Source organism: Eriocheir sinensis, chromosome 48, assembly GCF_024679095.1.
Source record: "Eriocheir sinensis breed Jianghai 21 chromosome 48, ASM2467909v1, whole genome shotgun sequence".
NCBI lineage: Eukaryota > Metazoa > Arthropoda > Malacostraca > Decapoda > Varunidae > Eriocheir > Eriocheir sinensis.
The window spans coordinates 8353618-8376722 of NC_066556.1; the positions used below are offsets into that span (position 1 = coordinate 8353618).

Sequence of the window (23105 nt, forward strand, 5' to 3'; positions counted from 1 at the left end):
CAGTAGGTATTAGATATTTGATGAACTCCTCCACTCATTATTTTAGCTTATCATACAGTTTCTCTCATCTCACCAGGCAATAAAAAATAAAAAACGTTATTCAGGATACGTTCTCTCTCTTTTTTCTTTACTGTTCATTTATCGCTGTGATTTTATAGCTTTGTAATGGATACTGCTTGTGTTGTTTTATTTTTACAAGGTGTGCCGATACGAAGGCCTGACTCTCCAACGGGTCACGTGTACAGCAAGAGCAAGAGCAAGAGAGCTTTTACCGCACCGTTGCAGATTATCGTACTCAGAGCCGGGTATTTACTGGTTTCTGGCCCATAAATGTTGCCAAGAAACGCCAATAATTAACCACTTTATCGATAATTTTATATGAAGCCAGTTTTGGGGGTGGAGGAGACAGTTTTTTGGTCAGAAATCGGGAAACAGAGGCTGAGTACGACAATCTGGCAAAGTTATTTAAAATTTACCGTACTATTTGGCAACTCATCACCACCTCGCTGTCCTTTCCTCGCCAGTCCTCGTGGAAGAAGGTTCGTAGTCCCTTGTTGTCCATTATATTATTCTAATTCTGCATTTATCTCACATAACATTCGAAATTATTAAGCCTTGGGGGTCTGTAAGGCTGATATATACATGCAGGTCTGGGAAAGTTAGCGTATTTAGGGTATTTTAGGTGATTTTATGTTTGTCAAGTGTGCTCCAATTCTGCATTTTTCTCAACATTCAAAATTCTTAAGCCTTGGGAGTCTGTAAGGCAGATATATACATGCAAGTCTAGGAAAGTTGACGTATTTAGGGTATTTTTGGTGATTTATGTGATTTTATGATTGTCAGGGTGTACGTGATTTTTTTTTTTTTTTTTTTTTACAGCAGAGGAAGCAACTAAACTCAAGAGGAAAGAAGTAATTATAAGAGAAAAGTAAGCCCGCTAAACACTGCCTCCCCCCACCCCCCCCAAAAAAAAAAAAGATGTCCAAAAGAGAGGGAGGAGGGAATTCTCGGCTTTACTTCTACTTACTAATTGAACTTTACTAATTCTAAGCTTAGGGCGAGGTTTTGTGTGCACTCATAACTTCAACGGAGATGCTGCGAGGTGCCATAGGGAGTACTTTTAATTATTTACTCCTGGTTACTATGATTGACCTTTCATCAGCCTGGTATTGAGAAGGAAAAGGCAAACGCGGGTGTCCATAGCAAAATATATTGAAAGAAAACTCATCTGGCTGCTTTTCCATTTATATTTGCTGCTTGAATCACATTGCATTTTCCTTTATCCTTAAAATTACATGGAAGGAAATTAGGCTCCTGTTTTGTCTAATATATGTTGGTTGGAGCACTTAGGGGCCAAATCTGGGCATGAGTTAAGGATACACATTCCTTGTTCTCTAATCAGGTTTGGCAGATCAACCCCGGGCTAATCCCTGGCTGTGACACCTTCTCAGCCAGTTTCATACCTAGGGAACAAAACAGTGCAGATGCTGATACATAAGTAGACTGTGTTTTAGTACTTGTTAGTGGAACGTGTAAATAAGAAAGTGTCTTTTTTTCAGGCAAGCCATGAAGTCAATGTGTTACAGCAGGATGAACAACGAGAGGGAACCAGCGTGTTGCAGCAGTGTAAATAAGCAGGAGAATGGATCAAGAGGAAGAGGAGGACCTAAGAAGTGGTATAGGTCAAAAGAAGTATTCCAGTCTGTGGTGAAGGGCTGTGGCAATGTAGTAAATTTCTCGCCCTCTTGTGGATAATGGCTGGTCGTGGCAACGGAAGGACACCAAGGAGTCTAGAGAATATAGAGTCCTGGGAGGACGCCTGCTGCCCCCAGGAAGGTGGGCAGTGCAAAGCATAACATTCAGGGCGAGGAGTTGGTGTCGGAGCAGTACTCGGTCACTGTATTCCAGCCTGTAGCAGGAGGATATATGGACAACACTTGCACCTTGATTATGAGGTAAGGCATCTTGCTTTCCCATATCATATTCTTTGCTAAAGTAATTTGTATGTGACAACCGTTGTGTGTGTGTGTGTGTGTATATATATATATATATATATATATATATATATATATATATATATATATATATATATATATATATATATATATATATATATATATATATATATATATATATATATATATATATATATATATATATATATATATATATATATATATATATATATATATATATATATATATATATATATATATATATATATATATATATATATATATATATATATATATATATATATATATATATATATATATATATATATATATATATATATTGTATTGGGGAGGCGGTGGCTGGAAGGATAGCGAGGCCTCAGCGTCAGGAGGACGCGAGTTCAATCCCGACCGGTGCCACCAAGCGGGATTTTTCAGCCGCCGAGTTGCTTAAAACTACCCACATGCTGTCCAGAAGACCACCTATCAACCCAGACTCTAGATTCTAGGATCATAGATGAGCTCCGGGAGGGCAGCTTGAGCCAATGCAAGATGGCGCCACTATAAACACTCGCCTGCGCCAGAACGGGCTGGGCCGACCATCAGGACCCACCGGAAAGAAGCCTTGGACCGACCATCAGGATCCACCGGGAACAAGCCTACCGGCGCAATATATATATATATATATATATATATATATATATATATATATATATATATATATATATATGTATATGTATATGTATATAAAATGGTGTGGTTTTAGTTAAATTAATGAGTTTTCTTCCAGCATGAGCATAAAGCCTGTAAATGAGCTGAAGGCTTTAGGGATTTGTTTCTTATAATATTTGTTGCTTGAAGCACTTTAGGGCCAAATCTGGGCATGAGTTAAGGACACATTCCTTGTTCTCTAATCAGGTTTGGCAGAGCAACCCCGGGCTAATCCCTGGCTGTGACACCTTCCCAGCCAGTTTCATACCTAGGGAACAAACAATACATTGTAGGTGCCGCTTTATAGGAAATGTGTTCAGTACAATTTTTTAAGTACCCAAGCTATAGATTTAATTTCTTTCCAGTGACATGCTGCATCATTGATTGGAGGCCTGTCAACATAAGCTGAGTAGCTTAGAGAAGAGGTGGATAGGCTGTTGAACTTACAGCCCAAACTTTGATATCAGTGATTGAGGTAAGAAGATAGGTTAACAGGAATATTTCTGTCTTATCACAACCTAAAAACTACATGTGACATAACATTATTACAGTTGAGGACTATGCTACACACTGGCCAAATCTGGGCAAGAGCTGAGGACTTATTCCTCTTTCTTTAATCAGATTTGGAAGATTAATTAATCCCAGGCTAATCCCTGACTGTGACATTCTCAGTCAGTTTCATACCGAGGGGACAACCATGCTGCAGATGTTGCTTAGCTAGAATGATTCTGTACAGAGTTTGAGTGTGTGTGTGTGTTGGGTGTTGGTTAGTGTGCCAGAAATATACTGCTCAAAAAATTTAATTTGTTTCATCTTTCTCCAACAGATGCAGTTTTGGAAGGTCGTCGTCTTCATTGTTTTGGGGGCTGGTTAGTCCATGGAACTATGGCCTCTAAAGCCCCAGCAGAACAGGTTGCAGGTGTAATTGTTGAAGTTATACAAAAAAGTAAAAGGTTTCAAAAGTCTGGGAAGGTCACAAAATCACCCAATGGTGCAGGCTGCCCGACTCGTATTGTGATGGTGTGCTTCTGGAGTGGAAGCTATATCCTGCTGAGATGGCGTGACTTCATAAGAAGGCTGTTGTGTGTGAAGACTTTAGAAGGCTGAGAGAATTGCTGCCCTGTTAGCCTTTTTTTTTTATTATTATTTAAGCAAGGGCACATTAATAGAACATATTACTAGGTCCTTAAAGTGGTTCTCATTTGGCTGAGTCAGACACCTGGCATTGACTTTCTTGAACCAAGCTCAGCAGGTCATTCCCATATAGGCCATGTAAGCCCTCCTCTGCTGACATTAAACCACCAATGAGATACACAGAATAAAGAACCTAAAGGCACACTCCAGAACTACAAATCCATCTCCACCAAATTAACGTAAGCTATGTGGGCCAATCTACAAACTTTACTAACTATGAAACCAACCAGGTTTGCTGGTTCTGGGCACATTGAAAATAATTGTTTTGGTAAGCAAGGTAAACTTAGACAAGAGTGTAGAGTCTGTCATGTAAAGGAACACATCACTCTATGTCCCTCGGAAGATAAGGTCAAGCTTCAACTTAAGACGAATATAAGCTTGTGCTTGGCACAAAGAAGTCTTGACTTGCCATATGCTACCTAAAATTATTGTAAAAACTGACATAAAGAGTAGGAAAGTTAGATGCCTTATTGATACTGGAAGCCAAACATCTTGCATTTCGAAAGTTGCTGCCCGAGACCTTTGTCCAGATGTAAATAAATTGTTTTCTCTTGATTGTGATGTAGGCACCTATATTGGTGCAGAAACTAAAGGCTTTAAACAAATGTACAGGGATCAAGTCAGACGATCGTATCACTTTTGCTCCCTTATTGTTGGACATTAAATTTTATGTTTCAGGGATGAAAGCAGTCATGTGTAAATTCAAACAAAATAAGTTTGTTAGATGAACATTTCTATGAGGCTAAAATCCATGAGACCACCCAAGTAGATATGTTGTTAGGCATTTATATACTACAGTATGACATCAGTGTCCTGGCAGGAAAGATTAGGTGATAAATGTCTAATTATGCACAATAAATTAGCTCCCATAGGTAATGTATTTAACTATGTCCAGATGAAAGGCAGTTTGTAATGCGTCTCCTGACAGAAAAACGATGAGAACAACTTTTGCAATAAACCTAAAACCATGGTTAATGCTGTTTTGGACCCAATAAAATCTTACTTCAAAATTTAGAACACCCAGAGGACAAGTGGACAGTGGACTAGAACATCTTTTTTAGCCTTGAGTCCATGGGAATAAAAACCACTCATCAAGATTGTGTCACTTGAAAGCGAACAAATAGAAAGTTTGAAGATAGGATTTCTTTCAATGATGGTCATTATACTGTTGAGTTGCCACAATATCCAGATAACATAGATTCATTCCTTCTAATTTTGTTGCCTTAACGTGTTGGACAGAACTCTGGACCATTTAAAAAGAAAAAGGGAGAGCTCAAAGGGATGCTAAAGAGAAGATGAAAGGAGGAAGGAAGGATGGAGAAAGGGTAAAGCAAGAGCAAAAAGTGTTAATTATCACTAAAATGGAAAATCCTGAAAAGTAAAAATGGCGCTACTATAAACACTTCCCTGCGCCGCAGCTGGCTGGGGCCGACCATCAGGCCCTACTATGAAGGCCTACCGGCACCACAGGCCAAGAAAAAAAAAAAAAAGCCATGTAGGGTTCATCAGGGCTAATAAATGTTGTTATACAATGTCATGTCTACAATGCACGGGTAAGCCAGGAAAACAACTTGGAGAGAACAACAACACTAAAGATGGCGACGCCGATAAAAATATCAAGCTGTGTTTGACCAACAGTTAGCTGATTGCGTAATTGAGGAAATTGAAGTAAAACCTGCACAGTATAATCAAAAGATTTGTATCCCTCATAGACCTGTTATCAAAATAGAACAGGTTACTACCTAAACCTGTGTTCAATTGTTCATTAAAAAACAACAAAGAGTTATCCTTCTATAATGAGGCTGCATACCCAGGAGTTGATTGGATGAATAACATTCTTCGATTACTTTTTTTATTTTCGTACCAACAAATTAGTCATGCTTAGTGATGTAAAACAAGTCTTATATTTAATGATTAAATTAAGATCTTAACTCCAATTCAAATGGCTATATAATGATGGAAGACTAGCCGAACATACTAGCGAAGAAGTAAAGGTGCTAGGGTACAGATATAATGTTCAGCAGGATTCCCTGAACATAGCTCAATGCTCAGGCATGACATCATTCACTGTTCTTGATTATCTGACGATTATGCTGAGTTCGGCGTCTACACGCTGACTCAGAGGCGCCCATCGCCGCCCCACCACACGTCCTCCTAACTCCTCGCATACATTTCCTACCATTACGGTTACTATATTATCTGTCATTAGTTACCATACAACACATCGTAGGTGCGACTCACCATCATAGTCATTATAGTTACCATCTTATATACAACACATCGTTGGCGCGACTACACCTTCATATATACAACATATCGTAGGCGCGACTACATACACCATCATAATATACAACATTATTTATTTCCTTTTTAGCCTCTGGAAATGCCTCTGAAAGTATTACCGATAACCCCACCGTCTCCGGCCATTGATGTTACCCAATGCATACATAATAGATATGCAGAAATATTACTGTAACAATAACTCCACTTAATGTTTATATAATTCCAAATTTCCAGCATACACTTCGTTTCTCAACATTGTAAAAGGAATAAGAGCTAAAATATGCTTCGTTTACTACTTTATTTTTGTTCTTCTTCCGAATTCCAATGCGAATGACAATGTAAATTATAGTGTAGTCGCGCCTATGGTATTTTGCGCCTATGAAGGCCATATGTATGGAGTGTATGAATGTAGAATATTAGAGATAGAGCGGGGCGCCCCGAGCGAGTAGTCCGGGCGCCCCGGCATGTTGTTTACAGTGCCTAAAAGGCATAGATAAGGAGGGCCTCATGGTTGACCCTAGGGTCAAATGAGGGGCCATAGAGAGGTTCGCCTCGGGCGGGAGGAGAGACGGGAGTGAGACGGCGTCAGGGGAGGACGGCCGAGTTCCCGTCTCCCACGGCTGACGAGAAAGAGATTTAGACCCTAAATGTCGTGAGTTTAAGAGTGCATTGTTAATGATCTGTTAGGATAAGGTGACAAATTTGGTATACTCGATGTGTCTGTATCAATTATCTGTTATGTTGTGTCGTGTGCTGTATGATTAAGTGAATGTATCGCTTATCCCGCAGGTAAACCGCATTAAAGCGAGTGTGCGACAAGGTCTTGTGTGATTAATCATAATAATAATAATAATAATAATTATTATTTATCATTTTTATTATAACCATCTCGTTCAAATTTCCACGTGGTTTCTTCGCTGAGGCCTGAGACGCCAGTGCTTAGAGCTTTCCCACGGTCTCGCTATTACCAGTTGCAGTTGATGTGCTTTGTCTTAATATATGTTGGACAGTTTGAATAATGTCTCACTGTTCCCGTCATGACTTTCCTATATTAGTAAGCTTTCGTTTTCGCTCAAACGCCGGCGAATTCCTCCCCTTCCCCCTTCCCTCCCTGGCTAGTGCTACTGTAGCTGTCGTACCACCCTTCCTTCCTTCCTTCCTTCCTTCCTTCCTTCCCACTTCCTCCTCTCTCACATGACGCTGATCTCCTTCTCCCCCTTCCCTCACCCCTCCCTCCTCCGTCGGAAAGTTGAATTCCCTTCCCTCCCCCTCCTACCCATCCCGTCCTCTACTCCCTTGTCCCCCCCTTTCTCCTCCCTTACCTCCCTCTCTTCCTACCCCAGTCCTTTTTTTTTTTTTTTTAGTATCTCAAGTTATTAGTTAGTTAATGGATAGCCAGGATAGGCACTGAAGTATTTTTTTTATTTTATTGGCTAGTGACTACCGCTACCGCAGTACCGCACACCGCGTAACGCACCGTAAAAAAAAAAAAAAAATGGGATCGCACTACCGCAACCGCACTACTCCGGAAAAAGTACCGCACCACCGCAACCGCACTACTGATTTTTCAGTACCGCGCCCACCTCTAGTTATAAGGCCACACTGCTTTATCCATTAGAGTTAGACCAAGGCGACTGAGAGAATGTGCCTTGTAATGAGTTTGCATCATCCTTTACGCGTCTGTGTATATATATATATATATATATATATAGATATATATATCTATATATCTATATATATATATATATATATATATATATACGAGTATGAGGGGCAAGTTGTGATGGCCAAAGTCTATATATACCAAGTCAACCGATACGCGCAGGAGGCGGTTTTGGGCGGATCAGCGGCATGACGTCACTTGGAGCAAAAAAAAAAAAAATACCCGCTAGTTCAGGGGTGACTTAAGTTGGGGCCGTATGTGCACTCTAGATGTGCATTCTCGCCTTCTTTCACAGCGCGTTCAGGCAAGCCACTGACGAAAAAATATGTCTTTATTGTGCTATTGCGTGACTGTAATTTCAATGACTACAAACGGCGGTGTGGGGCAAGGGCGGATCCAGCCTTGAGTTTTGGGGGGGGCCAACTGTTCATCGACGACGGACTGTACACATGGAATTAAGTCACATCGGATTGCATTGTGCTTTTCAGGGGCATAACTCAAGAATTAGATCCAGAATACTTTTGGTCTTTATTAAGCATATATTAATATATAACATATAAGAATCACAATAATCACATCGTAATATTTAAAAACATTGCTTTCATCAGCCTTGACCTTTTTTAATCTTGACAACCCCGTCTTCTTGCCTCCATATGTAAATTTTGACCTTTACCATATACACTTGTCATGCGATATAATAAATAATAATGAAATGCTCAGATGCAATTATGTTTGCTCGTGTTTGCTTTGCTCGTAGTATGGCTTATAGGCCTATTTCTATCATCATAACTGAAATCCCCACGTCTAAATGTCATACATGTACGAGCGTATTAAAGACAAAAACACGATGTTTATGCAGTTGTGCCTCTTTGAAAAATCGGACCTACTCTCGCAAGAGCCAAATGTCGTTGTCCAGTCCAGATTTGCAGTATCGCTCGCGCGCTGGGAGAGTGACAATAGACCCCTAGCCCGAGGTTTATGGGCTAAAGATTCGACAGCGCACGCCCTGAGTAAATTCTATATTTAGAAGTCCTTGCTGAAGCTCAACCTTGGTATTTTCCCTAATCGCTGATTGGCCGAAGAGGCCTTCCTTCTCAGCGCTTAATTCCGATTCGCTTGTGCATTGAGGCCATAGAATTGGATTTTGTTTTATGTAGTAGAGCGATGCAGTATCGACTATCGAGTTCTACATGATATGTATATGATTGAGGGAGGCTGACAGTATCTGTAACGAATTTCTTTGGGGGGGGCCAAAACATACTCTCAGAGCGTTTGGGGGGGGCCATGGCCCCGTGGCCCCCCCCTTGGATCCGCCTATGGTGTGGGGTGTGAGGGAGGGCATGTTGAAGTGATTGATTTAAATTAGTCCGCCTTTCCTCGTTTTCTCTAAATCCCTGTTTCTACATTCTCTAATTTGGCTCCAAGCAGTGTCACGCATAAACCACGCCTCGTCCATGTCTCCTCCCACAAACCTGTGTATGACTTGACTTTTTGGTGTATATAGACTTAGGTGATATGGCATGGACGCTGCCTTGCCCTGAGTCCGAAAATAAATAAATGCTTAAAATTATAACCCTGCAGTACAATCTAACGAGGAAATGTGAATAAACCAATACAAACGAAGAACAAAGAATGAGAATAAGCAAAAAATAGCACCAAGAGGAGAGGAGGAAGAAGCGGTACAAGCCTAAATAAGAGGAGGAGGAAGTGTGTGTGTTTGTGGAAAGATAAATAAACCAATACAAACGAAGAACAAAGTATGAGAATAAGCAGAAAATAGGACCAAGAGGAGAGGAGGAAGAAGCGGTACAGGCCTAAAGAAGAAGAGGAGGAAGTGTGTGTGTTTGTGGTGTTTGCCGTGGCGGCGGCGACTCCCTGGGCCTGGCGTGCTGCTGCGTCCCTCCTGCCGTGGCCACAGGTGACAGGTGTGCGGGGGCGGGGCATGGGGGGCAGGTGTGGGGTGCTGAACATGTGCTGGGTCTGCCACGTATATAAGACCCGAGGAGGGGAGGCGGGGCAGGCGTGGAGGGCAGCACACTTGACAGGTCGCTCCATAGTCAGGTGTGGGTGTTTTAAGGTGTGTTTAGACGTGACATGCGGTGGTCAGGTGTGTGGCGAGCCTGTCATCCTGTGTGTGTGCTGTGTGCGCCTTGTTTTCCAGGGTGACAGAGGAAAGTTTCGGTTATAAGAGTCTACACACGTTTAATGACTATTTTTACCCTTGTTTTAATCTGTACACTTTCCTGTGGCTCTCCGGGATGTTTAATGGTCAGTAGAATGCATATGTAACAGCAGAGGAGCAATTAGTTGAGTTGGAAACGAGATGAAGCCAATATATTCAAAAGATTTTACATATTTCATGGCTATTTTTTGCCCTTGTTTTAATCTTTGCACTCCTTCCTGTGGCTTTCCTGGAGGTGTGATGATTACTAGAATGCATATATGACAACAGAAGAACAATTAGTTTAGTAGTAAATGAGCTAAAGCCAATATATAACAAAGATTTTATATATTTTATGGTTATTTTCACACTTTTGATGCTTACACTCTTTCCTATGGTTTGTCAGGAGGTTCAGTGTTAAGTAGAATACATTTATGACAGCCAAAGGGTAATAGGTTAAGTAGGAAAGGAAATGAAACCAATTGTATACAATTTATGGCTATTTGAACACTTTTGTTCTTTATACTCTTCCCTATGGTTTTAGAGGTGTAATGATTAGTAGAATATATATGACAATAGAAGAGCATTAGGGTCCTTCACTGAGCTCGACCTGCCATCTGGTGGCCCTCAAGGAGCTACAATAATTTTTTTGCTTATGTCCTATGTCAAAATAATTTTTCATACAAATTTTTCGCTAGTATTTAGAAATCAGATATATTTGTCATAGCTATGGTATGGAGACACTTGATTTACTAGTAGTATTTAAGAAACTGGGAAATGCAAGAAATAGAAATTTAAAATATGTTATTTCCCACATAAACAATCGTCACATGCTATGTGTTGTTCTTTTAAAGTTCCATATAGCCTAGTGAAGGTAATATTATAATATGCTAAAGATGTATGTATTATGACTTAAATTGAGATATGAAATAAGTATAATACTTGCTGCCGGCAGCGTACAATATGTTTAGCAGCAGTGTAAACATCCTCCCGTGCTCTGATTGGAGAGACAGAGGAATACATCATATGTGAGGCAGCGGTGTGCCAGCCAGAGGAATGTTGAGTGGAAAAATTTCAACACTACCTTCCACCACTAATTGGAAGAGATTGAGAGCATGACACCATGCTGGACTTGTTTGACCTCTCTGTCCCCGCATGAAGGAAATATTTACCCACAAGTCCGCATTGATGCATTCCTATTAACCACGGGATGGAGTGTTGTAGGACATATCGATGAATGCTCTTATTTTCCCAACAATGTTCATTATAACAACATGAATATGTACAGCACTCAGATTTCTTGATGTAAACATAATAGTGACCATTACAACTCTGATATTTTGCTAGTTTGGCACAGGAAAATGTCAATTATGCCTCGCTGGAGTACAGTGGCTGCAGGTTTGGCTCTGGTAGAGGCTCCAGCAGGGCCACCAGTTGGCAGGTAGAGCTCAGTGAAGGATCCCGTTGATTTAGTAGGAAATGAAATGAAACCAATTTTACACATTTCATGGCTATTTTTCACACTTGTTTTGATCTTTATACTCTTTTCTGTGGTTATACAGGAGGTTTAATGGTTAGTAGAATACATATATGACAACAGAACGGTAATTTGTCAAGTGGGAAACGAAGTAAAATCAGTTTGCCATACTTTTCTTGTCAGTAAGTAATGACGAACATCACCAAAGAAGGAATATTGTTTTAAATGGAGTTTTTTTATCAGTTGTTGGGATAAGATGGTTCATTTCTTAATAGTTGATCAGGGTAATAAATTGGCCTCATGATATGTAATAATATAGCTCCATAGTCATTATAGTGAAGTAGTAGTGTTACTGTTGGTCCTCTTTAGGTTTGTTTACCATAAAACCTTGTATAAAATTTCAGTCATGCCGATACAATGACTCGGTAATAAAGAATCTCATTAATCCAACAATTTTCCTTCCTTATCAGACAAAACATTATGTATAGTTTCTGACTACCCAATTTTTTTGTTGATTATTGCCTCAAAATACAAATTAAACAATATTTGATGCTTAGTTTGGAATGCTCATGTTCATCCTTCAGTAGGTAAAAAGTTTGTACCAAATGGAAGGGGAGGAGCAGAAATCTCAAGTCATGGACTTGACCCCAGAGCAGAACGAAGGTGTGCTGAAGGAGGTGAGTAGACAGCCCAAGCTTCTTCTTAACCAACAATATCTGAAAGTCATTCTCCATTACTAAGTAATGTTAACCCAACCAAACCTGTATAGTCAAAATAACAATGATCTTGATTTGTGAAATATGCCTTTTTACATTATCTCTCAGCGTTATGACTAAGGAATGCTTGTGGCTGGAGATGGTGTTTACCTCTAGCTTGGCAGTGAGGAATTATACAAGTTTTGCTGCAAAGTCAAAACATTACTAAACTGAGAACTACAACTAACAGAACAGTGATAAGCTCAAAGTCTTATTACCAATGAATGATTTTCTGGAAAAGCAAAATTTGTTAACTAAATATTCATAAAACTTTTTAAGGCTGCCACATAATGAGTACTGGTATTTCTTTATGTGTGTGTGTGTGTGTGTGTGTGTTTATTATATTTTATAATAAAAATCATTTATTATTGCATATGTCATTCACAGATTTTGAAAGAAGGGGAGAGAGAAGAAGGACCATTGCAGGGCGATCGTGTGTCAGTTCACTACATTGGAATCTTGGCTGAGGATGGATCCAAGTTTGACTCTAGTCGTGAAAGTGGGGAGCGCTTTGAGTTTACCCTTGGCAAAGGTATAGATAGACCCTCCTCACCTAGTCCCCTGAATGTGTTCTTGTCTTAAATAAAAGTTAGACACATATACACACACTCACACTGCACATACACACTCACATGCATCATGATATTTGTTAGCATATACAATGATTCCCAAAGTTTATTCTTATACTACAGAGTATGCCTTTAAGGTATATTTTGTATAAGATGACCCACAAATCTTTAGTCATTGGGAGCTTGCTGGCCCAGTAACCCCAGTCCTTTATTATTTCCCACTGACCAGACATCTTATTATGTTGGCAAATACTTTGCTCACACTTACACAAGAGAAATAGGAAGACTTCAGATAGTTGATATTAATGCTTTGATATATTTTCAGGTGAGGTCATCAAAGGATGGGACTTGGGAGTAGGCAGCATGAAGAAGGGTGAAATAGCCAGACTAACATGCAAGAGTGACTATGCCTATGGAGAGGTGGGCAACCCTCCTAAAATACCATCCAATGCAACTCTTATATTTGAGGTGAGTTCTTGTACTTGAAGTTTTTACTCCTAGAAACCAATTTACAATGTATGATTTCATATTTTTAGGAGCCTTCAGAATTATGCAGGAATGCTGATATTCATGAAAGAATCCTTTTTAGATTGAGTTGTTTGAATGGCATGGAGAAGACTTAAGCTCCAAAAAAGATGGTGGCATTATCCGAAGAATTCTTGTAGCAGGGGAAGGTTACCTGACTCCTAATGATGGTGCTATTGTACATGGTGAGTCACGGGAAGTTATAGCAGTGTTCAAGTATCTTGTGCACACTGAATACAAATTCTTATGTTGTTGCTATACCCAGCTGTTGGTAATTGTAATGTAAGAATATCCTTTCCAAGCAACTGAAAATCCTTCATCTAAAAGTCCTTCATCTGATTTTTATGTATTCAACTTTAATTCATAACCAAACTTACAGTGCGCTTGAGTGGACGTGTGAATGGCACTGTGTTTGATGAGCGAGAGGTGAAGTTTCCTCTCGGCGAAGGAACTGAGTATAATATCCCAGAGGGCCTGGAAAGGGGTCTGGAGAGATTCAAGAAGGGAGAGAAATCTACTATAAAACTATCACCAAAGGTAAAACTTACTGACCATGTCACTAAATTTTTTATAGTTTCATAATTTTAAAGTTATTATGACTTCATAATACATTGAAGAATAACATGCTGTATTAATACAATATTTTTTCTTTATTAAAAATGAAAATCATTCTTCACTATTATGAAATAATTTAGTTGCCTGCAAACATACAATGATTTATTCACAATTTTCTCTGCAGTATGCATTTGGATCTGCAGGGAATGTCTCCATTGGTGTACCACCAGGGGCCTATTTAGACTATGAAATCGAGTTATGCAGTTTTGAAAAAGCTAAAGAGTCCTGGGAGATGGATCAGGAGGAGAAGATCGAGCATGCAAAGATCTGCAAGGAGAGAGGGAGTGCATTCTTCAAAGAGGAGAAATACAGACTAGCAGTCAAGCAGTATAAAAAAGTTCTTGACTTCCTGCAGTATGATAATGGTGAGATTACAGCTGACTGTAAACTTAAACCTAGTTGTGTGTGAAATGTGAATCCATTAAAAAGCATAAGTAATGGGACCTCATTACACGATTGGGCACAATGCTTTTCTTAAACTTTTGAGAATAGTTTTCTGCTTGAACCTGAATTTGTTTTAGAACACACTTAGTTGCCACAGACTTGAGTTGGATAGACACAACAGTTGAGGGCAGTTCATCTCAGGCCTTTTCCTCACTTGTATAATGTTTCAAATGTAAGGCTGCAATAAGTAAGATTGTTGTGATGGCAACTTTCCTTCAGGATTAACTGATGAGAAGAAGGCTGAGAGTCGGTCCACACTGCTGGCTGGCTACCTGAACCTGGCCATGACATACCTTAAACTCCACGACAACCCTCGGGCGCGAGACCATGCCACCAAAGCCCTAGAGATGGACAACAACAATGTGAAAGCTTACTTCAGGAGAGGGCAGGTAAATCATTAGGATGTAGATGGTATTGCCACATGCTTGTCTTTGGAATTTGAATTATGTGTATATGATATATCCTCCTAAAAAGGAATTCACATGCAGCATTCCCTTCATGCAGTTTTGTTCCATAGTCTCTGAGTAAAAAAACTGACATATTTTTGTCATTTGTCAGATTTTGTGATGGGGTAGTGTCTGATACTTAATTATTTTCTCAGGCATTTTTAAATATGGGAGAAGCTGAATATGCAGAGAAAGACTTCCAGATATGTCTTGATCTGGACCAGAACAACAAGGCAGCCAAGCAGCAGCTACAGAGGTGTGCCCTTCAAATCAAGGAAGACAAACGAAAAGAAAAACAGCTGTACGGTGGAATGTTTGACAAGTTTGCCAGACAAGATAGAGCGGTAAGGTTATTGTGGATTTCACTTAACCCATCTGCTGCGATTGGCATGGATTTGGCTTTCACTGGTAACATGGTAACATATACTCCCAGGTCTTTCTCTGCCTCTGTGGTGGATAGTGGAGTGTTTCCCATGTGGTATTGATATGCTGGATATCCCCTCCCAAGGTGCATGACTACATTTATTGAATTGTAGCAGCCACTTTTTGTTCCATTCCTGTAGCTTGGTGATATCTTCTTGTAGGAAACTCACAGTCAAGGGGTTAATTCATAGCCAACATTATTAAGTGGGAACAAGTCTTTGTAGGCTTTGGTGTTATTTAAAGCAAATCAGCAGTGAGGAACAATTTTTTTTTATGCATTTTATACATAGTGTTGTCATAGTGTCAGTCCCATTGGCCATCACTTGCATGTCACAAACATATTTGTATGCTGCTATGATGCAGAAGTTCAAGAGTAAGGCAATAAAATAGTTTTCTTTTTCTTTTTCTGGCAGAGAGAAGAAGCTGAAGCCAACAGGTGGAAGGATGTCATGGCAGGTGACCTTGGGGAGTGGGGCAAGGCAGAGGAAAAGAAGGATTCTGACAAATGTGAATTGTCCCAGTTAGTTAACATTGATGGTGTCCATATGCTCTAACTCATTCCTTCTGTGGTCTGGACCATCAGATTATTCAGAAGGTAGTGTACATGATAGCTATAGAAGTTACTCATAGTTGTACCTGTCATATTTCCTCGAACAGTTCCATTTATTTAAGTGTAAATTAGTGCCAACAGTGCAGGCACTTATTTAAATGTGATATAAGCTTATTTTTTGATAGCATATTGTAGTTAGGAAAAATTATTGTTTATAGATTGTTCAGGCACAAGTCCTTGCAGGAGTGTCCAGTGATAATGTGGCCAGGAACCTCCCCATGCTTCTGGCTTATGTGAAAAATATTTTGGCAAAGCAATAGCATAAGTAATAAGTTTAGCTCAAAAGGGGACATACTGATCAAATTTGGAAGCATACGACATTTTGTTAGTGATGTTAGTGACACTCGGCCAACAGTCTACTGAGCAGCTGAAGGAAATGAGATATTGCCTAACAGCGAACCTCAAGGTTTTTTTAAGATTAGAGATAAGTTTCACGTCTGTATGTGCAGTTGTGGGATGGACAGCAAAGGTAAAAACTGAAAAAATAAGCACATGTCTTGTTGCTGCCTAAACAGGGAGGCACTGCTGTTCATATTGCACATAAAGTGGGCTTTTCAAGGCCAGCTGGACGTACAGCAAGCTGCATTACAGTATTCTTCTCAAGGGGCACAAAGCACTGAACTCAAAAGTAAGACATCCCTGAAAACACACAAGATTTTAAAGAGTAAAATATTTGCTAATTTTTCTGTAACAGTTACAGAACTGATGTTGAAGTTTTCAGAAGTGCTGGAAGGCATTGCAATTCAGATTATCCAACACAAGCTGCAATATTACCTTAACCAAGAAACCATTGCCTCAAAAGCTATGAAGAAAAGTTGGTTTGTTTTTTGTAAGAAATGTAGCCATTTCACATCAGAGCATGAGAAGAAAATAAAGTTTTCAGAGGAGTCTACTTTTAGGCTGGTGAATAATGCTTTAGAAATGTTATATTGGCTCATAAGTGTGTCACTGTATGACCCTGTGTGTACCATGGTAACTATGAAGCACCCAGACGGTGTTATGGTTTGGGGGTATTCAGGAAATGGTATGTTGTATTTCTTGCCAAAGAACAACAAAAAAAGGCTGGGAAGACATTTAAATGTGTTTAAGGAATATTTGTTGTCTCTCTATATCATTCAATAATGTAACTTGATTTTAGTTATAATGCACCTGCTTCAAAACAAGGAAAAAAACATTCAAAAGTCCCTGATGAGGCTTTAGAGCAGGGCTACTCAACTATTTTGAGCAAAGGTCTAGTTAGACAAGTTCAATTGTATGCAGAGGTCCAGATAAAAATTATTGCTCTACCCCAGGCTCCAGGAGTAGAAAAATATGATTAAGTATCCTGAAGGTCCTGGCAATGTATTCATGCAAGTGTATTTCTTGGACTGACTGTAGGCCCTACAGTCAGTTGAGGAAATACATTTGCAAGAATACATCACAAGGACCTTCATGTTATTTAATTATATTTTTCTACTCCTGAAGCTTGGGGTCCAGCTACAACATTCAGAAGGTCCGGATTTGGACCGTGGTCCGCCAGTTGAGTAGCCCTGCTCTAGAGTGATAAAGTGACTCACCAAAAATGTTTGGAAGAAAAAAGAGAAACATGGTGGATTAGACAAAACCCTGCAACACAGAGGACAAGGAGGAATCTCCCTTCAGATTTAGTGCATTATGGACAAAAAGAACTCTACTCATCTGGTTGATTCATTGGTATCCAGGCTGAGGAAGGGATTGCTTGCATTTAGGTGGATCAAATTCTATACCAGGTCTTCGTGACAAAGAGGTGGAGTTCATGTAAGATTGAGATGTGGCAACATGCACACTAACTGATGGAACCACAGCAATGCACTCCATAATTCTCTGCGTCTTTGGTGCATCACGATGACAGACCTTTGAAAATATAGTGAATGTATTTATCCAGCTATGCCTTTTGCACTGCTTATATTGATAATTGTGGAGTGAGTGATGTTTGTAGAATGTATTCCTGCAGTCCAACCATTTCTTTGGAGGGGCAGGCTCTATTTCACAAGGCTCCCAACTCAAGAGCTATTGAATGATATGCTTAACATGGTCATATGAGAGTATGAGATTTAAGTTTCAGTTGATTACTAAAGCTACAGACTGCTCCTTTTGTTTTGGGGGCAGCCAAGGTGATGCAGATGTGACACTTGAAAACCTGGCCTAGGGCATACCTTTGGAGGGTTCTGTATGTTGGCTCATGGATCGTCTGGAGCCTCTTTAAGGATCACAGACTGACTCCTTATCAAATGAGCTCAGAAAAGTGAAGGTGGGTACAGTAGAACTTTTGGAGCAATTGTGAGATCAGTGGTGAGGGCTAATCCTACTACTGATCTTTCATGAGAAATGGTACCTGTTTTAAGGGGTAGTTATATTAGTATTATTATGATGATGATGATGATTGTCATTATCATTATCATTACTTCAGCCTTTTTTGGTGAGATTATTAGCTCGAGATTTTTAATTGTGTTCTCGGCTGGGTTGTATAAGCCCTAGTTAAAGAGAAATACTGGTGCACGCATGAACACAAAATGATGCAATTACAGAAATAGACAACCGCTGTACAATTTTTCCTTTATTTGTAATTTTTGTTGAATATGTAATTTCTGCTGCACCTACTTTATAATGAAATGTTGGTCCTGTAACTGTTGAACTATGGTAATTCTTACAAAGAGCTTCTGTGTTTTATATACTACATGTTAGAAGTTGACCATACAGGGCTCCAAAATGGTCTTGGATTAATGTCTAATACTCAAAAATACTTGTGTTAAATTTGTCTCCTTACATTGTAATGTAAATAAGAAAGCTCTGCACAGTTGTGGGAATATGCAATCCATTGAGCACATAGGCTAGATTGGTGAAAAATGAGGTGGTGTGAGAAGAGTAGAATGTTGGTTTTATAAAAAAGTGAATCATAAAGGAAACTGTGCTAAGACAACAGTCATTTTTACAGAATGAAGAGGACAAGATGTTTGAAAATTTCCCCCACTAAAATTGGGATAAAAGCTGATGTTTAGTTTTTAGATGGTTTCAAGATTTGCTGAAAACTGTCTTATAAAAAGAGAATGGAAATTGTTAATGCAAGAAAGTTGACATACATAAGGTTGTGGAGGCAGGGCTGATGAATGCTAAGTAAGATCATGAGTAAAGGGATGCATGTCTCATAAACTGTAAAACCATGATATGAGTTAAGCCATTTGATGGCTTGTTAGAAATCCTACAATGTCATTGGCAATGTGCAATCATAACAAATGCTGGGGTCTGAGGTAAAGTGCTCAAAATTAATTCATTCTATAGCTAGGTTCAGCCATCTTCTCTTCTGACCAAAGTAGTTGATAAAGAGGCTCAACCCCCTCACCTATGTCATGTGGGACAGTTTTGATTATGATGATGCTTATGGTAATTAAATTATGAGGTCAATGACTGTCATGCAAATTGAGTTGATGAATTCTGTCCATGCAGTGTACTGAAACAGCATTGGGATGCATTTAGCTGTTCTGTGTCTGCTAAAAAAAATGAATATTCTAGTGAACATTGTCATGAATAAGTTTATGGTAGTTATTTTCCAATGGAAAGAAGTGTCTACTGCCATGTCCAAAGAATATTGAAGCAGCTATCACTAATGAAATGCGTCACATTCACAACATTTCCGAGTAATTTTGTCATCTCATCATCATCATCAAACTCCAACATGGCGGTGACTGCCAGTCAAGATGAAGAGAAACGTTCAGTCTTTTTCTTTTAGCCCCATTTTTGATGGTCAGTAAAGTGGCATGAAGGAAGTAAAATTTTAATCATTATTAAATGTCAGAATAGCTTTATTTTATTAGACACGAATTAGCTGTGCATTTTATAATTACATTTTATTATTACAATTTAAAACTACCATTATGTATGTACATAGAATGTATCAGTGCATTGCATGTGAACCTGTATATATGATTCTATAAACTCAGCTTTACTGCATGAATGTCCTGTGTTCTGTGATGAGTGGTGGGTGAGTGAGTGATGCAGTGCTGGGAGGCATTGTTGTCAGTGTGACCTTGGCAACAGTGGCTCCCAGGGTGTGAAAGGAATTCATGACCTTATCAAGCTTTATACATATATGAACAAGTGTAAGATAGCATTTACGTCATTCTCTGATGCCTATCATGCTGCTTTTGCTAACTATTATTATGATCTGCAGTCATACTTGTTTAGTTATGTCTCCCTGTCTTTAGGAAACAGATGTGTAAATGTTGTATTGAGGTGGCTCATATTGCAGCATGAGGCATTGACCTGACTGCTCTTGCCCCTTAGCCGATCTGTTTGGGGCAGGTGTGTGTGGGTACTTAAGTTAAAGTGGATTAATTAAAAATGGATCATTAAACAGATAAGGGGGCGTGGAATGCAAATTTTGTACGTATACTTGACATAAGGAACCGGAATAAAAGTTCGGAGAATTACCCAAAGTTATGTTTTATCAGCAGCTGTGCCTTGATAGTGTGTTGGAAGTGACATTACAGTGGCCTTGATTTATCATCACAATGAGTTTATACAATTTATGTGTCTTAATGATATGCTGTCATTGGTAGTTACTTGGAATTAATATGTTGTCTGGTGCTGTTAATCATTATAGCCCAACATGCACACTCTCTTACACACACACACACACACACACACACACACACACACACACACTCTCACTCACTCACTCACTCAGATACGCGCACACACACACACACACACCACACCACACACACACACACACACACACACACACACACACACAGGAGAATCATTTGACATTGACTAAAGCCGGACACAATAGTGACAGACTTCAATTGGCAGTTTGAAGGGCAGCGTGTGCCTTATAAATATGCGAGCCAGCAATTTGTGCGCCAGTCGTCCCCTTTCCCCTCCCACCAGTTGAGTGATGAGCTGGACCTGAGAAGTCCACGGATCCACCCTCCACTCTTCACTAGTCGCCGCGCAGCCATCGCCAAGAGAGGGTCACCGCGGTCGGGCTCTACGCGAAGTGCTTTTAGACCAGTGTGAAGGGTAACCACAAACGTTGGCAATGTTATTGATACACTTCTGGTAGATAAAGCCTAAAGTAATTAGAGGGGATAGGGAACATTATTGAAGCTATAGAAACTTAGTAGTAGTAGTAATAGATGGCAATGTAGGCTTTCACGTGTATAAACCCCGACAGAAATCTCACCTTTTTAGTCATGGAGATAAGATAGGTGGAGACTAGTGCACTTGCTTCCACTCAGGGTATTCCTTCATTTCAGTGGGCTCGGGTGGTTCTGTGGGTTGCTGCTCGTCTCGTGACCGATGGTTCGACCCTAGCTTATGGCAGCTTCTTAGTGAGAGATAGCCTATAGCGCTCTCAAACCCTCACCCACCTAGCTCGGAGTTCTTTAATCATCTGTAGTCCTCATTTTAGTCTCATTTTAGATTTACCACTTTTTTCCCAGTCCCAATCAGAATTCGTTATATAGGCCTACCTCCTTGAAGCCCTTTCCTCTCTGGCCCTGGAAAAGAAACCGTTCCATCCCCTCCTTTATTATCATCTAGCACTGAATTTACATTTGTCTTAATTATGTAGAGTTTTCCTTTAATCAAATATTTCTATGACTTTCTTTATAATGCGGACCCATTGGAGTTATGTAGTTACTTGTCTTCATAAAAATCAACATAACGTTATATACTTAATTGTTTATTTGCATGTTTTCGTTCAGTTTCTCGTATAGATTTCAGGTGGAGGAATTGATCTCTCTTTTAGTCGCTCATTTTTCTGTCTACTTTTCTAGAAGCAATGCTGAGCAGGGTTTTATTTGTTTGTTTTGTTTTCTTTTTGTTTTTGTCCATGACCTGTTTACTGTAAAAAAAAAAAAATCTAAAATAACCCAATTTCTAGGTGAATAACCGCGCATACATGGACTATGGAACCACGTGAGTCTGAGGGAGAGGAGACGAAGCTGACGAGATGAGTGACGGCGGCGCAGCGAGGCGAGGGAGGTGTTGGTGAGATGGAGAGGCTGGGCTGGAGGTGGAGTCGCTGGTGGTGGTGGTGGAGGTGGTCGCCGCCGCTCCCTGACCCCACCCTCCTCATACTCCTCCTCATCCTCCTGAAGGCGTCACTAGCGTCACGTTCCCCCGCCGCTGAAGGTACAGAAACAGGGTCCATATGTTCTCAAACTTTTCGGGGCACACACACACACACACACACACACATTTGATAAGGCTTTCGTAGAGGTTTAGTTTATTTCCATGAGTAGCTTTATGAGCCTAGTGATAGTTTAACAACCTTCTGCACCATGGGCGTGAAGAAAACATTTATTGGAACGCGATTTATTTCCTTTGTGACGTCGAGAAATAGTTTTTGTAAGAGAAAACGTCTGACCTACGCTCCCAGGCTTTCTAACGGAACTGTTCTTGGGTGGAAAGTATAGAAGCAACACCTTGATTTCGTTATGAACTTCGATGCATTCTCTCACGGAACTATTCTTGGGTGGAAAGTACGAAAGCAACACCTTGATTTCGTTATGAACTTCGATGCATTCTCTCACGGAACTATTCTTAGGTGGAAAGTACGAAAGCAACACCTTGATTTCGTTATGAACTTCGATACATTCTCCTCACATTTACTTCTCTGTATGTTGTCAGTCGTGGTCATGTACGAGGGATGCGGGAAGGCCATCGAAGTAGGGGCTGCTCTCTCATCCTCTACCACGCACCTCCTGCCACTCCCCTGCGGCGGCGGTGAACTGCAAGAGCTATCATCATCATCGTTCAGCAGCCTGCCTCCATCTCCCCCCGTGGTGGTGATAGCCTCCTGTCCCGTCATCGCCAGGGTCACCACCAGTCTGGGCCACAACAACACCGTTCTTGGGGGGCCGCCGTCTATTATCCTGCCCGTGCCCGTCGCTCATTCCCCGTCCTGCCTCGCCCACCGCAAGGCTACGGGCGCCGCTGTCGTACCAGTGACCGGCCCCGTGGAAAGGGCCCTCAACCTCTTGCTGTCCTGGATGGCCTATCACTCGTGGAAGACCTTGAATGTGCTGTATGACCGGTCCCTTGACCCTAGCACCTTCGCCTTCTTTCGTAAGTATATATCATCGTATCATATTCATCGTTATCTCTCTACGTTAAATATGGTTGTGTCACATGGTACATAATTCAGTGAGTAGAAAGTTATACCCATTGTATGTTAAAGAATTGACTAAAACAGCGATTTTCCAACAATGAGAGCTTGTACACAAGTCGCAATGTCGGTTTAGGTTTAT

At 40.2% G+C, this 23105-nt stretch overlaps 2 protein-coding genes and 1 long non-coding RNA gene across 7 annotated transcripts in view; all 3 read left to right on the forward strand.

Annotated features, from left to right (window-relative positions):
- Positions 1-394: 394 nt before the first annotated feature.
- On the forward strand, positions 395-4835 carry LOC126981540 (uncharacterized). Its single transcript, XR_007733987.1, has 4 exons — positions 395-539; positions 1560-1955; positions 3032-3141; positions 3493-4835. It is a non-coding gene; the product is annotated as an uncharacterized LOC126981540 (long non-coding RNA).
- Positions 4836-9577: 4742 nt separating this feature from the next.
- Positions 9578-20276, forward strand: LOC126981541 (peptidyl-prolyl cis-trans isomerase FKBP4-like). Of its 4 annotated transcripts, none has more exons than XM_050832744.1 (10): positions 9578-9724; positions 12032-12121; positions 12587-12731; positions 13094-13236; positions 13358-13478; positions 13673-13830; positions 14033-14273; positions 14572-14741; positions 14954-15142; positions 15635-20276. In XM_050832744.1, the coding sequence occupies exons 2-10, from the start codon at positions 12050-12052 to the stop codon at positions 15773-15775; spliced, it is 1380 nt and encodes a 459-aa protein (XP_050688701.1). In that variant the 5' UTR covers positions 9578-9724; positions 12032-12049; the 3' UTR covers positions 15776-20276. The 4 variants fall into 4 exon arrangements, with proteins under 4 accessions (XP_050688701.1, XP_050688699.1, XP_050688698.1 ...); XM_050832742.1 differs by having other exon boundaries at positions 9594-9724; positions 12029-12121; XM_050832741.1 differs by having other exon boundaries at positions 9595-9731; positions 12029-12121.
- A 350-nt stretch (positions 20277-20626) lies between these two features.
- The window catches only part of LOC126981542 (uncharacterized), a 40851-nt gene continuing 38372 nt past the window's right edge, over positions 20627-23105 (forward strand). The window contains exons 1-3 of one of the 2 annotated variants that reach the window (XM_050832746.1): positions 20627-20871; positions 21737-21987; positions 22486-22923. In XM_050832746.1, coding sequence (XP_050688703.1) covers positions 21849-21987; positions 22486-22923 — 577 coding nt within the window. In that variant the 5' untranslated portion in view covers positions 20627-20871; positions 21737-21848. Of the gene's footprint in view, positions 20872-21736; positions 21988-22265; positions 22924-23105 lie in introns of those variants that run through there. The other variant, XM_050832745.1, reaches the window with a different exon arrangement.

Bases quoted from the DNA above. Each gene is read 5' to 3' on its own strand.
- LOC126981541 (XM_050832744.1), top strand. From the start codon at position 12,050: ATGGAAGGGGAGGAGCAGAAATCTCAAGTCATGGACTTGACCCCAGAG. The intron at 12,122-12,586 runs GTGAGTAGACAG...TGTCATTCACAG, and splicing joins ACGAAGGTGTGCTGAAGGAG to ATTTTGAAAGAAGGGGAGAG. The intron at 12,732-13,093 runs GTATAGATAGAC...ATATATTTTCAG, and splicing joins TGAGTTTACCCTTGGCAAAG to GTGAGGTCATCAAAGGATGG.